The sequence below is a fragment of the Grus americana genome, chromosome 6 (genome assembly GCF_028858705.1).
Source record: "Grus americana isolate bGruAme1 chromosome 6, bGruAme1.mat, whole genome shotgun sequence".
Taxonomy (NCBI): Eukaryota; Metazoa; Chordata; class Aves; order Gruiformes; family Gruidae; genus Grus; species Grus americana.
In genome coordinates, this window is record NC_072857.1 from 21,378,071 (window position 1) to 21,403,743 (window position 25,673).

Genomic DNA, 25,673 nt, shown 5'->3' on the forward strand with positions numbered 1-25,673 from the left:
AGAAAAAAAAAATTTAATTTTGTTTTACTCATCTCTCTACATGTCTATCAATAGGGATTAGGTATTTTACAGCAAAGTTTAATATTAATACCAGGTGGCACATAAAGTGTTTGGCTAACAGAATTTATAATCTATTAAAAGAGAGCAAGACCACTTCACCACAAATGTAATCATCAGTCAGGAATATCTGAAAATCAGGTCTTCAGATCTCAGCCAGGAGAATCAGGAAAATCTGACTCAGTTCTGCAGAAATACTAAGGGGTAAAAAGTGTATTTTTACTGTATCTTAAAATCCTACCTAGAAGTTGTAGCTCTGCCCCTGTGTATCAGGAAATGGCAGCATTATGCTGGCTTGCCATGATGTTAGAATGACAATGGTCTTTGTTTACGCTAAACTTTCAGCACATGGGTAGAACATCTTTTTCTTTCTGTAAACTAGGCCAGAGTAATTTCTGTAAATCAGAAAGCATATCTGGTAAAAGAAGGACTACAATACAGCTCTTACCAGCCAGCAGCATCTTTGTCCATATGCAAGAAGAGCTGTAGAAGGATTCCCAGTCTTACCTGCACTTTGATCTTGGGAAAAGTGGTCTACAGCAGCTGAAGGGACCTTCTGGGTGTTTGGATAGTCCAGAAGCCACATGACTTCCTTATTTCCTAATTGCCTGTGTATATTTGGAACTGATTCCTGCAGTTCACATGGCTGAGAAGGTTCCAATTCCCTACTCCTGCAACCGCAAACATTGCTGAATGTAGTACTTTCTCTCAAAAAGAAAAGAACTGTGTGAAGCCTGACCCAACCTAACTACGTTAAGCACATAGAAACTACTTCATTTATATCCTGGAACTCCTGGCGATTTCTTGCTGGAATGGATAGTTGCCTGAAAAAGCAACTGCATATCTGGTTCCATTAAATGGAATTAATACATTTCCTTACAGGACCCGTAACTGCATTTACCCTTCTAAATATCTCCAAATGGCTGGAAAGGTGTGCCTGAAATGTTCATTCACTAAAATAATTACTTTTCACATTCACACATCCATGTACACATAGAATTGTGTTGCCCTTATCACAGGGGGGAAAAAAATCTGTTTTTTTTATGATCTGCTTACTTACTCATCAGCTGTAAGCACTAAACCTCAGTTCACAGAATCATAGAAAGGTTTGGGTTGGAAGGGACCCTAAACATCACCTAGTTCCAACCCCCCTGCCATGGGCAGGGACACCCTCCACTAAATCAGGTCGCTCAAAGCCCCATCCAGCCTGGCCCTGAACACTCCCAGGGAGGGGGCTAAATTCTAAAAGAACTTCATAATAAGCGGGTTCTAATTTTTCATTGTAAAATGGGCCAATGAGATTGAACAGTTAATGTTAACATATGTATATGTTTTGTATTGTGATGACAACACCTGAAAAATAACTGTCTTATTAATGTGTCTATTCTGAATGCTGATGTTAATTCATGTGTACTGTTAAAATAAGTAGGTTATACAGATTACTTCAGTGGAAGTTGCCTATAAGAGGCTACAGACATAACCAAGCGTTTCCAAATTTTCCATTTGAAAGTTATAAGCATTATAGCATACTATTATTAACTACTTTAAAAAAAAATCAGCTTGTAGAACTATGTTCTTAGTGCAAATGGAAACTGACCTTATTTTATCACTCTAGACTTCAGAGAAAACCAAGTTCTGTACCGTGCCTGGTGGCCTGGCAGCAGTGAGGAAACAATTTGAGAAAGTGCAGATGACCTCTTCACAAAAGACCTTTGCTCAGTACCAGCACCAGCACAAATCTGTACAGGTAACAACGGCATCTTTAATTCTAACAAATGAGGTATGCCCTGCTAGATAGCTCGAGGAAGAAATATGATTGTCTGCTTTACTGAAGAGTTTTCATTATCAATGAGATGTTTCACTAATGTTCATACTCATAGAATTTTCTCTTTGAGATATACTACAGGAATCATTATTTTTTTTATGCAGATGAAGACTCAATATAGGCAATGCTAGACTTACAGGAAGTAGATGAGTAAAACAGATTACTACCATTGCAGTATTTTATACTGAACCTTGTCTAGAAGACTGTAATTCATTATCAAGTATCGTGATATTTTGCATATATTGCACTTGATGTTACGTTAAGCCATTTTCTTTCAAAAGGAGTTTCCTGCTTCCATTGAATTAAATCTAATCAACTCCCCTAAACAGATCAAAAATTGCACAGAAGAACCCAGATGCTACATAAAAGTAGAACAAAGCAGCAGCTAAGTGTTATTTTAGAGAAAAAGTCTTTACTTTTTATTACTTCATTAGCATATACCATGAAAAATTGTTGTAGGAGATAATGATTTTGGACTATGTGAAATCCCCTATAATAAAAAACATTGCACAATCTGTCCTGTGCACTCTGAAAAACAGTAATGGCACAGTAAAGTGCTTTACTATCCTGCACTTCTTGGAGAGATTTTTAAGCAATATTGCTCTCCAACTTTGTAGAAGAGGACACATCTACATTCTGCCAAAGTTTCATTTTCAAGTTAAATAAGTATCATCCTATCTACCACTCATCTCTCACTTCTTACACATTAATACCAGTATCATCATTTTGTACAGACAAAAAGCAAAACTCCAGTTTATAGGGGAGAAGACAGAGTTTGTTGCAGATGTATTAAAGCATTTTTAACTAAGAAAAATCCCATAGTTGCACGTAATCATACTGGAGCATAATCCTTGGTAATAGAAAGTGTTATGCACATACTTTTCTGATGATGTGGACCAACCTAGCTGCCATTTATCTTGATGAAGAAATGCAGAACTATGTACAGAAATTATGTAACTTTTTCTGTTACTCAGAACCAATTTCATTTCTGTGATACGAAGACGCATTTCCCTGTCTAACAGTGATCTCTAGTCCTCCACAAAGCCACTATGATGGTTCCACTTCTTCAAGAAAGATGTGACCTCTAAGCATACTTATCTATGTATTTGTCCTCTGTGGCTAGTTGAGGAGGCACTCTCAAATCATCAGCAGAAATAGTCACATTCACAGGAAATAAAATCACTCAGACTATATGGAACAATCTTTAAATTTAGGTTAAATAACTTACTGCAAGACCATAAAATCCCATTTCTATCTAACGTAACTGCACTCTCATGGAAAATGGGATTATACACTTAGGTAGTTGAAAGATTATTCAAGGTCACTGAATCAATCCTGGGGCAAAACAGAGAAATCATGTAGTTTGAAGACAGATCTCCAGATATGCATAAATTCAAACTATTAATCCAAGCTAAAATAAGGAATTAATTAATTTTTTAAACAGTAATCTAAACAGCTAAATGTTTTACTACATATTCGATTATTGCATAAGGAGCGCATGGCTTTTCATTCAAAATATTGACATCAAATATGCAAAGAATAACTATTTATCTTTCTGTTTTTCTCAGGCAGCATCCATCACCCATAGCTCTCTTCATTGTAAGGGAGATTGGTTCCTTGTGAAAGGTGCCATATTACCAGTAGGATGCACTAAACTCTTGTCCAGAATGGTGAGGAGCAATGAAAACTGATCTGAGAATTGACATGTGCTCACAAACTCAACCAGAGTTTGTTTAGAGACCTGGTCTTTAATTTGACCACCGGCATCATGAGCATATTTTATCCTCAGCCACCAAGATGAGAAGAGGTCATGAGCTTCAGTGTTATTGGCCGGCAAATCCTGGCCTGGAGTGGTTTGCTACACCAGCTCAGCTAGCTAGCTGCTCAAAGTCTCACCATCCAGTGTCAGAAACAAGCCGTTTCTGGCAGGTGAGCTGAACCTCCTCCATAGGAAGGATGAGTGGAATATATTGAAAGTATCTTATATTCACTCAGCCATATAGTATCATGTGTCAGGAATGACACAGGTATAGCTACACCTCCTTCATTGAGGGTCATTTCAGACAAATTTTCTAAGATTGCTAGCATAGCAATTGTCAATTTTCTAGTGATCGCAGAGGAAAAGATTGAATAACGGGACAATGTCAGTGAATGGTGAAAACCTTACCTTTTTATGAAAATCTTCTATATAGTGCCCAAAACACCCTGAGTACATACATACAACTAAGCAAGGCTGACAAATCATAGAGGTCAAGTGCAGATAAGTGAAGTTCTTCCAAGAAATTTCTACAAGACTCTCACAGTACTGATGCGCAGATGATACTGTGCTAAGAACATAAATAGGTAAAAAAGCATAGCTTTGAGGAAGCAATGAAGATCCACACAAAGTAAATCATCAGTCATTCATTCTATCGTTACTAATTTGTAACTGAAGCTTTAGGCTCACAATTTACTTCCACTGCTGCCTAAAGGCAACCGCAAGTTTGTACATACTGATCATTTAGAACAGTAAGTTCTAAATATGCCAATACATAAATGATATATTAGCCAACTTCCCACAGAGTTTATATGATGACCATAATGTATAGTTCAATTAAAAGAAATGTTTCAAATGTGAGCGAGTAAAAGACTTTCTTGTGCTTGGACAAGCTTTTGGGCCATCTGATCCCCTTGAACAATACACAGATACATATATAGAACTGCAGACATGTTTTATGTACATATGCATATAACAGCATACATATTCTGATCCTCAAACCAATTTTATCTTTGAAAGGGAAAGTATGTTTTGTCTGTTGTCAGAACAGAAGGAAACTGCAAAAATGTCAACACAAAAAAGCAAACCTTGGTCTAAAATACACAGAACAGTTACTGAAAATTCAAATCTTGGCACATCTTGCAATAAGAATTCTATCTAAATTATTGCAGTGCAGAGGCACTAAAACTGATGTCTGGGCCACTAACAAATAACACACATGTGGCAATTACAGTTCTCTTCAGTAACAGAATCTGAATGCCTACATAAAAATGCACTCTTCTAACAAAACGTATAGAGACTTATTCTCAGATTTACATCTTTATTTTCTAAATAGTATTGGTTTAGGTTATAATAACTTATTAACCAGAGACACAACAGGACACTATAGCCCTTTGCATAAAGTACCATACAGGTATACATGGGAAGACCAGCAGCCTCCATAAAGGCTGACTTGAAACAAATGGAAGGGAATGGAGGGCGATGAAAGTCTGAAATAAAAATAAAATGATTGTAAGAAACTGTTCGTGAGCTAGCAGCACATCAACAATCATCCAGCTGACAGTGTTTTCTGAAGCTCACTCATGATATGGCATACAATAAACAAAAACTAATTTAAAGGTGACTCTTGGGCCATGGGAAAAGCAATTTTAATATTTGTCTTTTCACTCCTGCCACCAAAAATGACTTTGAGTTCTGTCGGTTCTTCCCTGCACAACTGGGGGGGGAGCTGTTCCCTCCTGACACTGCAATGCAGGATCTGGTTGATTAAATAACCTTTAAATAATGCACAGTACGGCAGGAATTGTGTATTCCACAGAAACAAATAAAGGGATCAAGTTCCCACAAGCATAACTCTTAACTAGTATTAAATCTAGAACATGGTCTTCAGCTGCAGTCCTGCATTAGAGGCACAACTTCTCCTGCTTAATAAGAGAAGAGCAACCTTATTCCATACAGATCATCAAATAATTCTACAGAATATTGTCCAAAATCTGTGGGGTCTACAGAACATGCCACCAGCTCTAATGGGGTAGACTGAATTAATCCTACCTACAGGATATCCTATCCTATATCCAACAGTTGGCCATTACAGAAGAGGCATGAAACCACAGGTCTTCCTGCTCTCCTTGTTTGGAATAATAAAGAAGCAGCATTTTACCCTCTGTCACTAGAATTTCAATTAGCCATCTTAACAGATGCACAAAACATGAGAATCTCCAAGTCCCTCTTCCTCCCTGCATGGCCAGAACAAGGCCGTGTAATTATATCATCAAAATCTGGCCCATAATGTTTAGGCTGCATTTTAGACAGCCATAGCTATCGCATTAAACGATTATAATCTTTTGCAATATGGCAACTACTTCATAAGCAGTACCAAAGTTACAGCAATAAAGCAGTAGTGACATTCAGATTAGATTTGCTTCCTGACTACATCAAGCCTAATTATATTCCTTTTTAATACCCCACGCCATTCAAAGGACACATAATGACTATCATGAACATATTTCGTGTCTCATGAATGAGCCTTTCCAGTAATGAGAGCTTGACTTACATATCTAAAACATGCATATTAGAACAGAAAAGCATATCTTAACTGAAAAAAGCATATAGATGCATAAATATATTGAAAAGCTTATCCATATAAAATGAAAAGGCATTATTAGACATACACCTACACATAGCCATTAAACATAGATGGAAAAATTTGCACGTCATCTTCTTTGAACAGCCTCTTTTCAAATTTGTACAGGGTTAGCTCTACGTCTCCTCATGTTGTGTGGCTCCATCACAACTGTTACACATGCAGAACCTGCGAGTGTAACCATGCTCTGGCTTGCTCTCCTTCAAGCCTTACCTCACTTTGGCAGTTCAAACTTTGCAGTAGATAGGATTGCTTTTGATACTGTTAATGCACTAAAGCATTTACTGGGCCAGTAATCAGAAAATTTATTCTACCTTTTGTTCATATAATTTTAATTCATCTTATAGTTGAAACAGATGATTTGGCAGCACAGAGGTGGAAAAGAATTCCTAAAGCCCATGAAGGGGATGCATGTTGTTTCTCTGCCACAGAACCAAAGAACCCTTGCTGCCTACTGTATGGCAGAAATTATGGGCCAGGCAATGGATGCTCCCCTACATTGATTCAGCAGAAATGTTAGTGAAGATGCAAGCAGTGTAAGCATTCTTTAGTTTGAAGGTGGAATAAATTCCATAAATAAATGCTTTGTCATGGGATGACTAAGGGAGAGAGCTAATTTCCTGCCTCACAATTAGCTGGATTTCAGGGAGGTGTCAGGATTTGAGATACAGGAAGCTTACAGCTCTCTGTTGCACTAAATGTATAGCAGCGATCTCAGAAACACAGTGCTGCCTCCATTCACATTCACATTACATTGAACACTTGGGAAGCTCTTGCTGGAGGGACCAGAAGCTCCTTTCATTTGAAAGGTTATTATCAGTAGAAACTAATAGGCAAGTTTCCTTCTCACAAAGGAAGAAGAAAATTTAATTTGACATGAGTGAATTTATTTGTTAGATGTCTCTGTTTGCATGCTAGTGTGCGAGAGAGGAAGCACAGAACTGATATCTTAATAATATCAATCCTTAGGATTTATTTCTTCTAATCACTAAGTCTCAAAGTACTCCATGGACACAGGTAATGTGATGTAATACAGGTTCTGTGACAGACTTTAAATAAGAATACAAATTACTGCCAGAATTTGGAGTCAAACTAAACATAGATAACCTCAGAAATTCATTTACATGGACATCTCAGGCAGCGCTTTAAACACTGAATGATATGCTCTGTTTGTTACACTGCAGTTGTCAGACTTGTAGATACAATGCTAGCCTGTATATTTTATAGGATATTCTGGTTAACCTATGGGTCAGATTTTTCACAACTGCAATTCAGCATGATTTTTGCATCAGAAGAGCTGTATAAAGCATATGCAGGAAGTCAGCATGTCTTATATAGACATATTCTTAAACTTCCTTTTACAAAGTTGCATAAGCCTCATCATACCGCTGATAGGTAACAAGTTGATGGCACAGGATGCAAAGCCAGACCAGTCTTCCTAGTCACCTTTGTCCCCTTCCAGTCTAATTATATATTGTACGTATTCATACAGCTTTTTGTATCTGCTGGTCAAAATCTGGCTGCAGTAACAGAAATTACTTGACATCTCCTGTGTTATAAAAATGCCTGTTCCAATTTTTATGGCAACAAATATCAATCATAATAACAATGGTACTGTGCTGTAAAATGACAGTTACACCACTTACATTAGAATTCATTTGTGAAAACCCTTCATAGGCAAAAAAAGAAAAGAAAAAACCAATTTACTATTAGCTGTTAATGTTCGATTATTTTTATTTGCTTTTAGGAAATGTCACGTAGCAATCAGCTCACAGTATCAAGCAGCACCAGAGAAGCTGAGTGCAATGAAATGACCTCCAAAGAAAGTCAAATGGAAGCCTCTCAAACACAAGAGGTAACTGTATCAATTAATAATTATGCCATTGGACAATTAGACTGATGCTGATACATATCTGCTTTGCTTCTTCCTCTTTTACCACTTGGTACAGCGAGATCTGGATGTTTTATTCACAGCCTCCCTTATTAGGGAGTGCATAATAATTTTTAAAGGTGTTTTATTAAGTGTTTTTAATTTATTATTGTTTTACCACAGTAATTAATTAGGTTTCCATTCATATTTTTCTTTGATGTAACATTTTAAATACAGTTGCAGAAGTATGGAAAATTCTTACATATTGCACTAAATCCTGTAGTAAAGTGAAGGTTTTGTGCACAGGTTTCTCATCACGAGCAAGTTACTCATGAGATAAAAATGGCTTCTACATTCACTCAGCACAGGGATGAAACAGGTAAGAAGTGGCATGAGAATAAAGGCTCTCAAATGAGCAATGGCAAATGTCTCTACTCGCACAAATGTACCACTACTAGCATACAAACATGACAATGCACATTGCTCTTAATTCTCAGCAAAGCACATTCATTGACTTCAACGGGACTTAAGAAACGAGTTTAGAATTTGGTATGGAAAGATGGCTTTTGCAGAAGGAGGTAGTTTTAAATATGCATTCAGTTCCCTAAAAGAACTGGGGACTTGAAGAATTGTCTGAAAACATAGGGAAACACTAGCCCGTGTATATAGAAAATTGTGGATGAGAAAGGTTCAATTTATAGCTGAACTGAATAGCCCTGCAGAATATGACCACAGTGTGAAGACACTGCTGCTGCTGCAGTTTAGTCCTGGTATTCGAATTCACGCATTATATTCTCCCACAGACCCCAGTCAACCTTTAGCCCTGCCACACCACTCAGGTATTGCAAAACAGCAGGTGATAACATGTCCCTCAACAACTATTCTGTCATTCTCACTATGGATTTCTGTTCATGATCAAGTGACTCTCTAGACTTCTGCAAGGTTAAGTACAATTTTTCTAATGTAATAATGTTTTATAATTCACTGATAAAGTCAATTTCATATGATGCAGGGTGGAGGAAAAATGATCTTTTTTATTCTTCTTCCCATTGCAGTAATCAATGCAGCTCAGAACGAAGAGCTACCAAAGACTGTAACACAGATTTTAAAACAGCAGATTGAAAGGACAGTTCAGGAAAAGGCTGTTCACTCGGACAGAGAGTCCGCAACACCTGCAAAAGAAGTAAAGGTCTGTGCTTTTAATAAGAGGGATCTTTCTTCATGCAAATTAGAAGTGGTGAAGTTAAGACATTGGTCCATTGTGCAGTCTGAATTTCTATTTTGACTAATTGTGATTAAAAATGTAACCTATGAAAGTGGTGGGAATATATGGACTTTAGGAATCCAGTGCACATAATATGAAGTACGTTAGAAGGCTCAACAAGTACTTACAGTATGTGACAAACACAATTAAAAGTAAACCTTTATAAAAATTTTTGCATTCCTGTCCTCCTCTGCTGAAGTCTCCTCTTTCCTTGTTTTGAATCTGTAAATATGTATAATTTCTGTCACCACAGATTTTCAGAAGCATAGAAAATTTCACTTTCAGAAGAAATGAAAATGAGCATAAGCCACAGCATAACTTTACATTACGCTTATAATGCAAAGTCTGCATTTGTTGCAGCAAAAGCTCCAAGACTGCTCAATCATCATTTTGCATTTTGTATAAATTCCACATTTCTTTTCACATATATGCTATGGTGCAAATAGCACAGCTCTTAGTTCAAAAGATTGGTTTTATGCATTCTGAGCAATAGGTGATGGATTCTGTCTTTCCAGATCTTATTATAATACTATTCTTGGATCCTTGCAGAACTAGCTTTTGTGAAGAACAGAAAAATTGTTTTCTATGTTACTATACTTTAAAAAAAACCCAACCACTTTTGTTCCCTAAAGATGGAAAATACATACCAAGAAATTACATTACCTTCAACAGTTACTTCATCTTCTACTACCTCAGCAAGCAGACTGCAGGAAACTTCTACACCAAGGGAAAAACAGGATGAAACTGCTACTTCTGGAATTATTTGCTCCAGATTCCATAAATATGGAAGCACAGAAAAGTTTTCCACTACTTATGTGAAAGCTCTATTGGAAATGACAGCAACTTCCCAGTCCACTGAACCGTCCAGCTCTCCAAAGCCCACTGTCTCCACAGATCTGTACCCAAAGCAAAGCAATTTATGTGAACTAAGACATTCATACAAACATTTCCACCCACAATTAAGAAAACGCTTAGAAAAACATTACCTGAGTGAGAATTCTAATATTTTAGCTGTTGAATCTGAAACACAGAATATGATGTCAGATGTGCAGCAGGCTAGATATGGCTTTGCCTTCATCATTCAGATGTTCACAAGACCAGAAAAACAATACTTAGAGTGGTGTGAAATCCAGAGGGGAGAGGTCCTCTCTATAAGATGGGTCTTTAAGAACCATCATTTTGTTCCAGTTAAAGATGACCATCCGGACCCAGATAAAGCTAGAAGCATTGCAGACCAGGAAACCATTGCAGGTGGAAATATTAAATACATAGGCTGGATGTTTCAGGCCCAGCCTCTGGATGCAGTGTGTGCACATGCTCCAGGCTCTGCAGGAACTACTCACAAGGCTCTTGCACTAGTTAGAGGAGGTGTTCAAGCAGTCACATGTATGTTTGAAATGCAGCCACTGAACTCTAGGAATAAAATTTATCACAATGAATAACAAACATCAGATGAAACTCACATCCAAGAAGTTTCTTGTGGTGCTGGAAAGACTCTGAAGCACATGCTGGAAGCACAGAACCTGTGCTCTACCCAGTGAGTGCCCTTAACTTGCTGCTGCTGAGGTCTGAGCTGAAACAGCTTAAAGGAAGTGTGAAAAGAAGCATAAAGCATTTTGAACCTCACCCGTTGTCTGTTACCAGAGACAGCTTTGGTCAAAGACTGGAGAATGAAGTTGTCCATAGAGAAGACACTGAAAAGAGGCATGTCAGGATAGCACACTGGTCGTTTGAAATGCAGCCTTTACCTGTGACCAACAAAGACCTGGTGGAAATTAAAGTGATACGTGGAATCTCAGTGGAGGATAACATGAGTGGTGCCGTGCACAAGGCAAAACAGTTAGTTGAAACACAGCCCTGGCACACAGAGGATTCAGAGGAATTAAGTCCAGCTGAAACATCGTCACAAAAACCAAACAAGCAAGATCAAGGTCCCACACAAGATGCAGCAGCCCCTGTAACACCACAGCAAAGCACACTGATTCTGAATTTGATAATAACAATAAGCAAGTAGTACAAAAATATGACATAGGAATCCAAATAGATATCCGTGAAGACAAGGCGGCTGACAAGCTGAAGACACTGGAACTGTTGTGAAAGCCTCTAGCTACTATCTCTTCCACCATTATGAGGGTTAATGCTACAAGAGCTATCCTGAAGAATTATGTAGAGCAAAATAAAAATAGATACTAAAATAAAAATAGGTATTAAAATTAGAATAGCATTGCTGTTGTATTTGAGAAATACTAACATGCTAGAAAATGTGCACAGAATGTACCTGACTTCTCATGGTTAAAATTAATGCAACATCCTCCTAACCGCAGTAGAATGTTGCCTGTATAAAATAGCTCTAGAGATAAAATAATGGTCATGTTTTGTGCACATCAGGTTTTAGTTTATTAAAGCACAAGATGTGACTTAAGACAAAATGAACTATGTTTTGGTGGGTTTCCTTTTTTGAGTAAAATTACTGACATGGTTTACAAATTAACATGTAATTTTAAAAATTTTTCTGCTATTTCCTGCAGGGCAGTTTTACCAATTGATACAGCCCTAGTCTGAATTAAGGCAGCAAACCCATTTACCTGATGCCAGAGTCCAGGTTTCACATCACTAAGGAGTGGAGCCACTCAGTATCCCTCAAAAAGCTGAGCCTGTTATTTGTTTCATATTGAAGTTAACTTTTTAAATATATCAAGTATGTGAATATATATATGAATATTTATATATGAATATAAAGTAAACATTGAAAATAAAACATGCCTTTTTTCTCATGGTGCATGTGTTACTTAAAAATTATATTAAAATAGTATTTAGATTGCAAAGTTATGCATTTGAAACATAAGAAAATATTACATATGCCATTGCATGATGAACATCAATGTTCTCTTTTTGTGCATCTATTTTGGTCACTGAATATGGATGGGATCCTGTAGGAAAACCAGATGTTACCATAGCTTTAGCCATTTGAAATACATGAACAGAATGCTTATGCTGGAACAGCAATGAAAATGGTAGAACAAAGCTAAATGCTCCTGTACCTTCGTAACTCCTAAACAGAAAGCTCTGCTTTGGGTTTCCCAACTCTGTGCGCTGAGAAGGGTGCTACCTCTGTTCATGCTAGCAGCAGAATTAAACACGAGTAGCTTGTGATCCTGTAAAATGGGGCAGAGTCTAGCAGTGGTCCAACGAAATACTTAATGTGGTGGGTTGGCCCTGGCTGGCAGCTAAGTCCACGCAAAGTCACTCCCTCACTTGCTCGCTCCCCCACAGTGGGATGGGAGAAAGAATCAGAAGAGCAAAAGCCCAGAAAACCTGTGGGTGGACATAAAGACAGTCTAATAGATAAAGCAAAGCTGGGGTGCAAGCAAAGCAAAATAAGGAGTTGATTCACTACTTCCCATCAGCAGGCAGATGTTTAGCCACTTCCCGGAAAGCCAGGCCTCAACATGCACAACACTTACTTGGGAAGACAAATGCCATAGCTCTGAACATCCCCTCTTCCTCCTCTTTTCCCTCAGCTTTTATTGCTGAGCATGATGTTAAATGGTATGGAATATCCCTCTGGTCAGTTGGGATCAGCTGTCTTGGTTGTGTCCTCTCTCAACTTCTTGCACATCCCCAGCTTGGGGCAGGGAAGGGGGTCAGAGTGGGAGGAAGAAAAGGCCTTGATGCTGTGTAATAGCTAAAACATAGCACCATATAAGCTGCTATAAAGAAAATTAACTGCATCCCAGACAGACTCAGTATACTTAAGCATGTTAAAAGTGAGTTGAAATGCCCAGTACCAGTAGAATACTGAATTCTTCATATGGTCAAGCCTCTGGATTTCGTTTTGGATGTCTTCTATCTGTTCTCTAAATATTGATGATCTGAAATAGTAGGCCAGCCTTTCCCTCACTGATTTTGTAGGACCGTTTTGGTGTGGTGGCTCGACCTGCCAGACCCCCGTCCAGTCACTCTCTCATTCCCCCTCCTCAACAAGACAGGGAGAGAAAACAGGATGAAAAAGCTCATGGGACAAAATGAAGACAGGGAGATCACTGACCAATTACTTTCACAGGCAAAATAGACTTGACTTGGGGAAAATTAATTTATTGCTAATTAAAATAGATTTAGATAGTGAGAAACAAAGACAAACACTAAACCACCTCCCCTCCTGCTCCCTTTTCCCAGGCTCAACTTTACTCCTTCACTCCTGACTCTTCTACCTCCTGCCCCTGCCCACAGCAGCACAAGAGGGGATGGGGAATGGGGGACTGGGGTCAGTCCACACCAGTCCATCTCTGCTGCTCCCTCCTCCTCACACTTTTCTCCTGCTCCAGCACAGGCTGTTTGCAGGCTGTAATTCCTTCTGGGAATACCCACCTGCTCTGGTGTGGTGTCCTCCACAGGCTACAGGGTGGGTGACTGCTCCAGCAGGGTCCTCTCCACAGGCTGTGAGGAAACACCTGCTCCCCCGGTCTCCTCAACAGGCTGCAGGGGAATGTCTTCTTCTCCTTCTTCTCTGAGTTTGGTGTTCACAGGGTTGTTTCTTATGATTTTTCCCTCAGTCCTCGCTGCACGTGCAGCATTTTGCCCCTTTTTGAATACATTTTCCCAGAGGCCCCACCAGCGTGGGTGAGGGGCTCAGCTGTGCCCTGCAGTGGGTGCGCTGGAGCCTGCTGGAACCAGCTGCGTCCAGCAGGGGGCAGCCCCGGCCTCTCCCCTGCAGCCCCCAGCTACCAAAACCTCGCCATTGACACCCAATACGTGATTCATTTTCATGAAGAATATTGGCTCCACTAATCAGTCCTGGAAGCTGCTTTGAGATAAACTCCCCTTAAATTCCCTCTTTTTCTCTTCTCTTGACTGTTGCCTTCTGAGGCACAACGCTATCGACTATCCAACTAAATGAAGTATAACCACCCAGCGAGACAGTTTTCCACGAGACATATCATCCTTTTCCCCCTCCCAGTTACTGTATCCCTTTCCGTATCACAAAGCTTGTGCCTTTCCTCTCCTCCCTTTTTACATTTGGAATACACAAAGTCTTAGTACCTAAGACTATTAAGCTGATTCCTCATGTCTGGCCGCTGCCGCCACCGCCAACACAGGCAGTCCGTGCCGTGCGAGGTGGGAGGCACGTCGAGAACGGTGCGCTCCACACCTGCCCAGCCTCTCTTTGTCACCCTGTTTGGAGACTAAGTTGAGGCTGCATTTTAGGCTTTCTATTGCACGACCAACAATTCTTTAGGGGATTTTACTGGTGGTTTATTCTTTTTGCAAGTTCTACCTTATTTTGAAGATATTTAATTTTCAGCATTTTTCACAGCTCTCATTATGGCCACTAGAGACATGTGGCAACTAAAGCTGTAACTATAAAATCTACACCACTTTCTGTCTTCATTTGTGAATCACTATAAAATCAATACCGGCAGGCAAACCAAAACCAGACAGAATGCTGAAAGGGGCCAAATTTTCTGCTGATGTCGAGGGACATCACTATTGTCAATGGAGATATATTTATACAAGCAATTATTTGGTCCACCCTATTTGTATTTGTCTGCTAGTATGGTTTTCATAGCAATTCAGAAATCAAGACAGAAGAACAGCATGCTTTTTTCCAAGCCCAACACATTGCCAGTTATTTCCTTCTGCCCCTTACTGGTATGAAATAAACCTTCTATTTATGCTTTGTACTTTACAAAGAACTAGTTTCCTTTATAAATAATTATACTTCATAAAAGAAAGCATTTGATATAGTTATGTAATATAACTGTAGCTAACTCAGTCTTAAAAATTAACTGAAGAAAGTATCAGGTCTGAAAATGGAAATTGTAAAAATCACTAATACTTATGTCCATAGCATATCTGGACCATATGAGTGTACACTCGGCAGGTTACCACAGAAGTGGAACTCCCTGATGTACTTTTGGCATGATTAAGCAAAACTTCCTCATCAGAATTTCAAACATCTGCCCCCTGTTTATTGATCTCTAAATCACCTTGTAGATTCAAAGATTATACATACATTATACTCAATTCCATCTATACTTGTAAACCTTTTTTTATCCTATCTCATTTCACAATATAAATATTTATTACAAAGAAATGGGAAATATTGTACCTGGTGTAGTGAACAGTCCTTTCAAATGTATGGATTTCTGAAAAGGGAAAGGTGAGTAGTTTTTCACTTTCAAAGTATTACTGTTAGCTGAACAAAAATGAAGCCCTAAAATTGACAGCTGAGATACCAGTTAATGAATAAAGAAAACTACAGTTTCAACAAAACATACGGACTGATACAATTAAAAATAAATCACAATATGTGGCTTAAACTAACTCATAACTTTTTAATATGTCGTTCTAGAAACTGCAGATTCAGGAAAATGAAACATGCAGACTCTGTCAACAGAGAGTTTACCCAATGGAATGCCTAGTTGCCGACAAGCAGAATTTTCATAAATCATGTTTTCGATGTCACCACTGTGGCAGTCAATTAAGGTGAGAAGTAACTGCATGTTCACTCACAGAATTCTGCATTTGACTATAAATACAGCCAGTGAAATTATTTTCAACTGGGCTATTCAGCCTGTAGGATGTTGGGCTGACAGCGAAGTAACCTGGGTTCCCCTTTTCTTCTCTGCTACTGACATCTGCATGTGATGTGGAACAAGTCCTTTAAATTCTCTAAAGAACTGCTTCATCCTGGTACCTTCCAAACTCTTCTGAGTATGACTTCCTATTGACTGTTCCAGATCTTCACGAGAGCTCATGAACTGGAAGCACTAGACACAGAAACTTGGGTGGAATTTAAGACATCTGAACACAGATCAAATTTTCTCTCACTTTTCCCCATCCATAAAATGAATGATGATGGTTCCCTGCATTAGCAAACCACTCTTGTAACCTTTATATGAAATGCAGTATTTATTGCTCTATCAGACTGCAAAGGCTAACAGTTCTAACACCACTGACATTAGTTACACACATTTCCTTTACTTCATTTAGGAGCAGAATCCAAATATAATTAAACACAAATTTCTATAATTTGCACAAAGGCTAAAAAAAAATTGGCACTGTATTTTCTCCACCTATTTTGTAGAAAAAGAGGATTTGGTCCTTAATATGATGAAGAAAAAGGTCCCAAGAACCCTGAAGTGCTGTGGAACATTCCTATTTGAGGCTTCTGCTGTACAACAACTGATTATGTTCTTTCTTAAACCCTAAAGCATGACTCTTCTCCTTCATTTTGACTTTGAAACCATATGGAAATTTGCAATTAAAGGTTTTAGATACTTTTCGTGTGTGTGTGTGGTCAAAATTGGCCAATACACTGAATTTGTTCTCTTTTTGCTCTTCCTTTCTTTATATATACTGTCATGTAGGGGTACTTGAAATACCAAGTAAAGTGTAAAACTCACAGTAGATTTATGATATGTAAAAGTATAAAATATTTTTTTTTTCCATTTGGCAGCTTGGGAAATTATGCATCTCTCCATGGAAAAATATATTGTAAACCCCATTTTAAGCAACTTTTCAAATCAAAAGGAAATTATGATGAAGGTTTTGGACACAAACAGCATAAAGAATTATGGAATTCTAAAGATCAATGTAGCTCAGTTGGCAGTATCCATGCTGAAGAAACAAATCCCATTAGTAGTATACCTGTTGATCCTAAACCAATTACAGAAATTGATCAAGACTTGTACCCAGGCACTGAAGGTATTCATCCTGGTATTTTGGATAATAATTTGAAAAAATCCACAGAAAGAGGCAAATTAAAGATGACGTGGCCTCCTTCAACAGACGATGCAACACCTAAGAAAACATTTTCTATTGAAGAAATGGCTAAAGTAAATAAGCCAAAGTGGCCCCCAGAAGGTTTTGCTCAAGAAGATTCTAGTTTACATACAAATAAATCTCTGGGCAATAAAACGGATTCTCAGAAAAAAAATGTTGTGAGAGAGCAAAATAAAAATGACACTGCAAATGCACAACAAAATCAGCACTCATCCTTTAGCTCTCTGTCTGAAAAAGAAGCTACAAATATCTGTAAAGCAAAGAAAAATGAAGCAGGCAATAAAGGAAAAGATGAGGAAGCTGGGAACATGCAAGATAAGCTGAATAAAACAGGAGGGTCACAAAACAAGGAGGAAAGCAGAAAGGATACTAATGAAGGTGATAATGTGATCATGCATAGTGCTGGGAAGGAGCGAGAGAAAAAAATTAATGAAACTGATGATTCAGAAGTTGTACAGGTTACTAACATTGATGATGTAACAGCGCAAAAGAATCACAAAGAATTCAGCTTGAATAACAATAACAATAACAATTATGCCACTTTTTCACATCTAAACATTTGTAGGCAGGAGAAAACTCTCTCAACTACATCTAAGCCAATGACAGCACTAAGCCATGCAATTTGCACTGTATCGCAGGATGCCTTTGCAAAGCTGGAAAATGGGTCTGGAAATGAAGAAGTATTGGAGATGTATGAATCTCATGACAGCTATTCTAGCAATTCTGTAACTGTTTCACGGGATGAACAGAACTCAGAAGATGAAGATGCTGTTACCTCTAACGGTCTTGCTCAATTTAATAGAGATGCCCCTTGTCAGAAGTCTCATACTAATAGCACATTAGTTTTAAAGGAGGCAACTAACACAACATTCTCTGCTGATACTGAGTTGAATGCATTGGAAAAGAATCAAAATACGACCAAAACTTAAATACTATTTTATCTGATGCTCTGAAAACATCTCTTCTTAAAAAAAGACAACCTGGTTTTAGGTTGTGGTCTAATAGACTCTGTAGACATAACTAAAAATTCCTGCAGCCCATATTCAAAAGAACATGGGAATTATCACACAAAACTGAATGATATTAATGCCTGTCAAGGTGAAATAATCGAAGTGTCAAAGAATGACATAAACACAAGCTTAGATTTACTGAGCTCAAGATAAACAGCTGTTCCATCATTCCAAGGCAAGAAAGTCAAGTTCAAACAGCTCACTGTAGAGGAACAAATTAAAATAAATAGATTCTATAGTGAAAATGAATAAAACAGCTAAATGATCAGCTACATCTGTCACATTATAAAGTATGTGGTAAATAGTTATTTCTTAAGTCCAGTTATTATAGTCCATCTTGAAGAATTTATTATCCAGAGATTATGTAGGAAAATTTGTATTATATACTGTCAATTACTCAGACGTTATTACTTAGTTTATATTTAAGGCAATGAAGATGCATAAAATAGATTTTTTTTTCAGTCTGTAATTAAAACAACTTGTCCCTCTATGTTCCTGAACATTGCAAGAAATATTTTACTACATGACTGTCCTGAAGAAACATAGTAATTCAATTTTACTGTTTATCATTTGTAACAAATAAAGATGTGAAGCACCTGGTATGCACAAAACAAGAAATATTTCCATAGATTTTTTTTCTTATATATTATTATTATAGCTGAGCTGTTGCTCCATGACATATTATGTACATTTGTTGTGTTAGCTCATACTAGAAGATTTAGGTTTGGGTTGGGGTTTTTTGAGTTTGGGGTTTTTGGGGGTTTTTTTGCAATATCATGCAGTACTTAGTTTGAAATGGACCCGTTATTGTATAGTAACCACAAGTGGTTGGTGAATAGTACTGGGTTTGCAATATTCCTAGAGCTGCTACTATGGCATTATACTGCATGACAGAAAAAAAAGCGTGTAAATTTTAACACAGGATAAAACCAAACATCCTAGGCTGAACTGGGACAAGGTTTGGGAACACTGGACAAGTAAGACTAGTGGTTGTTTCAGTAACAAATTCAAAGTAATTTAACTGAAGCGGCTCTACAGTTTCATGTTTAAACCTGTACAAACTTGTGCAGATTTAGCACTTTTTTTCCTTAACATGTTTATGGATTAACATTTGCTCTCTTAGCACTATTCCAGCTTGCATGAAACAGCACCATATCATTTAACTGTTGACAATGCATAATAAAAAAGCACTTTACAAAAAGTAAAAAGTATTTTTTGAAGTTTTTTTTAATATGAATGTATACATATGATTTTCCTTAAACAGTTTGTGAAATTCTTCATTTGATAATTAAAGTGTTTGTCAGAGTGAAAGGGAAGGAAAATCAAAATACAGTTTTCAAAATAATTTCTGAAGTATCTGACAGAGACAGGGGTTTGGAGTAATTTACAGAAAACACAGGTTGATGTGAAAACATTTAAGAAATTATTGTGCAAAGTTCTAGAACAAAATATCTGCTGCACTACAACTCATTACCCAAAGCAATGGGACTGTGGGTAAACGGGATATCCACATGTGACTCTTCTTCTATACCTATGTAGAAACAACTATATAGTACACACACATGAGAAAAGCTATAAATAGTATTTCTTCCACAAGAATACTTCAAGAGAGTGAAGCCTCCTCTTTTTGTATCATGCTTCACTCCTCTGAAGTATTCTCATGAAAGGCAGAAATATAGGAAAGACCCTTAAAATGAATGTGCTCAGAAGAATAATTAGCCATCATGCAAGGCACTCAGACATCACTGCATTTGATAACTTTGTTAAAAAGCATTACCCTATAGGCCATTGTGAACATTTTAAAAAAATTTTGGCAAGATATCTCTCTCTCTCTTCTTCCTCCTCCTTCCCCCATTTGGTTGTAACCATGATAAATTATTTTTAAAAACCCAAGAGATTAGTAAATAGATCTAAATGACTTTGCTTTTTTGAGTAACACATCTAAAAACAACATGAACAAAATTCCTGATAAGACAACAAGAAAAAAATCTCAGAAAATGCAAGCCTCAGAAAAATCATTGGAATTTGTCTAAAATATTTAGAGCTCTACATGGACTAAACTTTTAAATCTCCCCCATTCCCCAAAATTTCTTATTAGGTATAAGATCAATTTTGACTGTATTAGTCAGGAAAGAGGGATGATCTTGAGGGTGAAATGGTGGGTGTTTGTTTATGTACACATACATAGGTGTGATCATATGCAAGTTAATAATTCAAGTGAAAAGCTACTATGATTGCAACATTTGTACCTGAAGTACATTCCTGTGCCAATTTTAATTCTCCTGCATATTCTGATGAATTTAAATGTGTATCCCACAATTTAGAGAAATAACAGGTATCAGTTATGATAATAAAAAGTCACTTACACCAAGAAATTAATGACTCTGAAAATATCCTTACAAAATACAGACCTTTTTGCTTCCCCTAAACAAAATGAAAATACCACCAAAAATGAGTCACAGAAAAAGCGTGTTCCCTTTGGCCAGCTAGAGATGACTGAAAAAAAAGCTTTGATGAAATAGTAGGAAAAAAAGCAGGACTACAGGGAAAATTTTATTCCCAGAGGGAATAAAATATAAAAATCAATATATATAGATGACATACCGTATGGGGCAAATCTCCTTGGATATTCCATGATTGGGATTCTGCTTAGCATGGGACAGACACAGAAGTGCAGAGCCTTCCTCTAGTGCATTCATTAGCTTTGACGTCTCTTCTCTCAGTGGGTGGCCTTTTTGCTTCCTCCAGTAGTGAGGATGAATGTCAAGGAAAAATTAAATTATATTGCATAATTATTTCTTTGAAACACAAGCCAGGTGTCCCATCATACTGTCTTGGAGTTCTCACACAAATCATAAGGATGACGCCCTGTAAACCTGTTCTAGAAAACTAATAGCCATGGGTAATAAAAAGTTGCCAAAGAATGTAAATTATTTGGGGGGAAAAAAAAAAAAGTAGAACTGAGTCACCCTGATGTATACATACATTACCACTACAGAAGTCACACTCTGGAGAGAATGCATATAATCTCTCTGAAAATGAGATTGGGATAAAAGCTGTAGCTAGAAAGTAGCAACCTTATAGATTTTAAATAAAATGCTAAATGAATAGTAACTCCTTAGCTACCAAAAAGCCTCGTGCATTTTGGGGAAACCGTAAGGATTTACTGCAGCCAAGGAGCTGGTCTTTATGGTTTTAAAAGAACTAGCATCCATTAGAGCTGTACTTTTGTGAGAGAAAGTTGTTATCTTAAGTTTAAATATCCTTAAGTTGACCTTTAGGCTTTCTAAGTTTTAGTACCCAAGTTTAAATAACTGGTCATCAGTTTGTAAAAGTCCCATTCTGTGAGGAGAGGCTTGATGGCTCCTGAGAGGAATCATGGTACCGAACCCCCCATTCTCTCAGCAGGATAACTTCCTCTGGCTACTCCTAGGTTTCACGCCCTAGCTCACGGACAGGATATTCTGCAATGCCTAGGAATGGGACCTTACAGTCCTGGAGGGCAGAGCTGATCCATTTCCAGCACAGCTGCAGCCAAGCACTGTTCAACAGCAAAACTGCACTGGCAAGTTGCAGTGAAATGAAACTTCTCCGCATCTTATTTAGCACAGGAGACTTGCAGTCTGAGGAGTGTATTTTCACTAGCTATTATTGGCTAGTGAAGATGCTCTACTGCTTTTAGAAGACAGCAGGGTTCATCTATTCTTCTATACTCAAAAGCACCAATTAGAGAGATTAAAAAGCCTGATTTAATGTCTTGTTAAGGAGCTTCTGAATTTCTGGGCCAGCACTGGACTTTAGAGGACTTCTAAATTTGCGGTCCCTTTGCAACTTCATTAACATAATTGGCACGAAGACTTACTTAGAGCTACTTAAATTGTTTTTATAGATGCAGCATAACATGTGATCCCTTTGGAGTCTTTGTAGAATCAGAGGCATCCTCAAAACTATAGAGGGACCTAAATAACACTTTTACTATACTGCTGAAGTGGACTCCTAGGCGAAGGACTTGCTGAAAGCAAATGCTTGATTACTGCAAGAAGTGTACTTATCTTGTCTGTCTTCTGTTAAGCATTTATGTCCTTTATATATATTAATAGGCATACCTACATTAATATCTTAAAAGACATAGTGCTCAGCATGGACATTAAAACCTTGCTAAGGATCTGCTTTATTCTAACACAGAACATTTCTTGCAATATCACTCCCATAAATAATTATAGTTCAGGCCTTATTTTCAAAGTGCAGGATAATTATCAGAATTACTTATATAAATTTGGGTCACTTCAATCAAGTACACCTCCAACTGTTAGGTATAATTGCAAAAACATTAACTACCTTGGATACACTCATAACAAACAGGAAAACATGAAATCAAAAAGAGACAGATTAAAACCTTTGTCACTTTTCATGCTTTCATCCATTAAGAAGCCCCTAAGTTAAATCCTTTGGGTGAACTTTACTGACTTTCACAAGCAGCATTTCACCTTATTTGTGGGTTACATTTGATGATTTTGACATGAAAAGCATTTTTAAATGTTTTAAAGAGAAGAACTGTGTTAAAATGGGCTTAGGAACATAATCAGACTGACCTTACTTTTGGGCTTTCTAAAACATTAAATGACAATTTAACCATGAAAGATCTGAATTTTCAGCATAGTCCTTAAACAAAAAATATGGCAGCTGTGGACTGCTTCAGGAAAAGAGGTGAAAAATTCAGTCTTACCTCTCCATGGACCTATTTCCTATACCTTACTCACCTCCCCTCTCTTAGGGTAGGGTTTGGGAGAGAGTAAGAGAGAATAAAGTCTTCACATGTATTATGAATATGTTTTTCATTAACTAAGTGCATTACAATTTTATTAAAAATAGACATGAAAAATCTACTACACATTTGCAGTGGGTGATTTTCAAAATCTCACAATCTGGTTAAATAATAAAAAACCTCCTAGAAAAACCTCAAAGGGACATCTACGTGAGGACAGCTAATTTCAAACCCACTTTACCTTTTGGCTCTTGACACTGTAACCATCACTATCAGAATCCATTTTAAATTACCTTTAGATTGATGTAATGATACATGTGACAGATGCTGACAAGGAATAACATTCTATCATAATGGGTACCTCTGAAAGAGCCATTCCTTCCCCACAAAAACTGCATATTCCAAACTGAAAAGAAGGCTGGTTTTCCAGTCACCCTTATTGTAGAAAAAAACCACCACATTCTTCATTTCGTGATGAATAAAGTCACCTCTCAAGAAAAAAGGAAGATGATTTTTCAGTACAAAAGGTGAAATACTTAAAAACTTATGGGTGAATGGAGGTATAGCTGTACCATGAGGGGATGGAATGGTAAAGAAAGTACTTCAATATACTGTTTAGTAAATTAGATTATATCGTCTTAATTGTAATACTGGTGCACATACAAAAAGAATAACTAACCTATAAGAAACAGTCTCTCTCACCACTTAGAATATGCTTCCAGTTTCTCTCTGTGATCACAGTTAACAGCTCTACAGGATAATAGATAAAAAAGAAGAAATAGAAAGCTATGAATTCAGCATGTATAGCTGGACACAAGAAGTAATTTTGCAGTTCCAATCTTAAGAGGTTTTGTACAGCTTTTCATAAAGCAGTATGAGTAGAAATAACACGTACAGTGTCATATACTGTTTAGAATCTTTTTTTCTTTATTGTCTCCTATAAGCTGCTGTTCTAATTTGTTGGGATGGTACTCTTGTATTGAAGGCTACAGATTGAGTCTTGGTAGCTTTGACTGAGGAAACTATTTTGCCAAAGTGGGCAGTGGTTTTTATGTGCCTGGAGAGAAGGTAATGAAAAGTAGCTCTAACAGGCTCTGGCAGCTATCCATGCTGACAGCACGCCATAAGACAGAAACAGCATGGACTCAGCTTCTTGGGCCAGAATGTGAAGCCCAAATAACTTCAAAACAAAGTATTATGACAACAACAAAGAATACCTTTATATGTTCCTGGAGGCATCATGATTTCAACATTTGGCTAATAATATATGGCAAACTAGAGTTGAAAATAGTGTTATAAAGTAACGTACTGCAGAGTGCTCCAGTATCTTAATTGTTTTTGTTAAAGAAAGTATATGTGCACTATAGACAGCAAGACAGAAAAATGAGGAAAAAAATGAATAGTGATAATTTACCTTATTTGTGAAAGCCTGTGAAAGAAAATTCAGCTCTATAAAATTCTGCTGAACAGCTTCCAACAAATTCGGTGAGGCTAGGATTAGGTCTCCAGACATTTATGTTCTGTGATGACATTTCAACACTACTGCAGCACTGCAGAAAACAAACCATTTCCTTTAACCAGCTACAAATTTCATCATTACTTCCAAGAGACAGAGATGAGACAGCAATAAAGAGCATTATGTTTCTGTGCTCTGGCTATTTCTATTTGATAAAGTAGATTATTATGGTCAAATGTTGTGGAGGGATGGTGAAAGCAGCCATGAAGACAATCTGTATTTGCCAGTCCTCCACCAGCCCCACAACTGAGGGGAAACATACATGTCTTTATGTGGTCACTCTTAAGCTCTACACCAAGTTATCCACAGTGAAGGACTTAACACCATCTCCCAAATACCTGAGATAAATAATATATGAATCAAAACAAATTCCTTAAGTGCATATGGCCACCCTGATCAAAACATATTTTTTAATTTCTATAGTAACCACTGTAAAGACTAACCTCAGTTAGTTTTTGTCGTCTTAGGGAAAATTTCCTGTGCTAATTTCATGTCTGTCCAGTAAACTTCTTGTATCATACTAAGGAACTGCTGTTTCACTGGGGATGTTCAATGTCACCAATGTCACCTTGACAGAGGAACATTCAGTAACATGGGTCCTTGTATGCATTTGTTTGCAGCTGAAGGTCAGGTGCTTACGTTGCCCCTGTTAAGACATTAACCAGTCTCCATCTGGAACTTGTTCCATCTAGAAACTCAAAAACAGGAAGGCAGAAAACAGAATTAACTATGGGAAATTTCTTTGTTGACACCAACTACGAGTATTGTGCTTATACAGTGTCCTGTCTAGAAAAGGCCTTCTGAACTGATAAACAACCTGCATGTGGATGGAAGAAACCTGCACTCAGTGCCAGAGTGGAATTACCACAATCCTCTTTAGTAGCTTCAAATTAACGTTCATTGAGAACTTCCTAGGAATGGTTTTTTTCAAATGAAGATTTGGCTACACAGAAAAGGTGGCTAATGGATGTAACTCTGCACCTCCTGTACTTTAACTGAGTTTGTTCCACTTGTATGTACATGTATTACTATATGTACTAATATCTACTATATTATTGATTCATTATTATGTGACCGTAATTTTTTAAAATTAAGCATAATTCACAGGGTCGTGAAATAAGGTCAAATGGACAACCTTAATTTTACCATCTGCTAACATCCGAGTGCTTGATTTTGAAACT

At 37.5% G+C, this 25,673-nt stretch overlaps 1 protein-coding gene across 1 annotated transcript in view; it reads left to right on the top strand.

Annotated features, from left to right (window-relative positions):
* XIRP2 (xin actin binding repeat containing 2) overlaps window positions 1-18,463 on the top strand; it is a 43,039-nt gene extending 24,576 nt beyond the window's left edge. Inside the window, exons 4-9 of the mRNA XM_054829413.1 lie at window positions 1,673-1,804; window positions 8,030-8,137; window positions 9,165-9,341; window positions 15,769-15,902; window positions 16,876-18,014; window positions 18,369-18,463. Coding sequence (XP_054685388.1) covers window positions 1,673-1,804; window positions 8,030-8,137; window positions 9,165-9,341; window positions 15,769-15,902; window positions 16,876-18,014; window positions 18,369-18,463 — 1,785 coding nt within the window. The remainder of the gene's footprint in view (window positions 1-1,672; window positions 1,805-8,029; window positions 8,138-9,164; window positions 9,342-15,768; window positions 15,903-16,875; window positions 18,015-18,368) is intronic.
* Window positions 18,464-25,673: the final 7,210 nt, after the last annotated feature.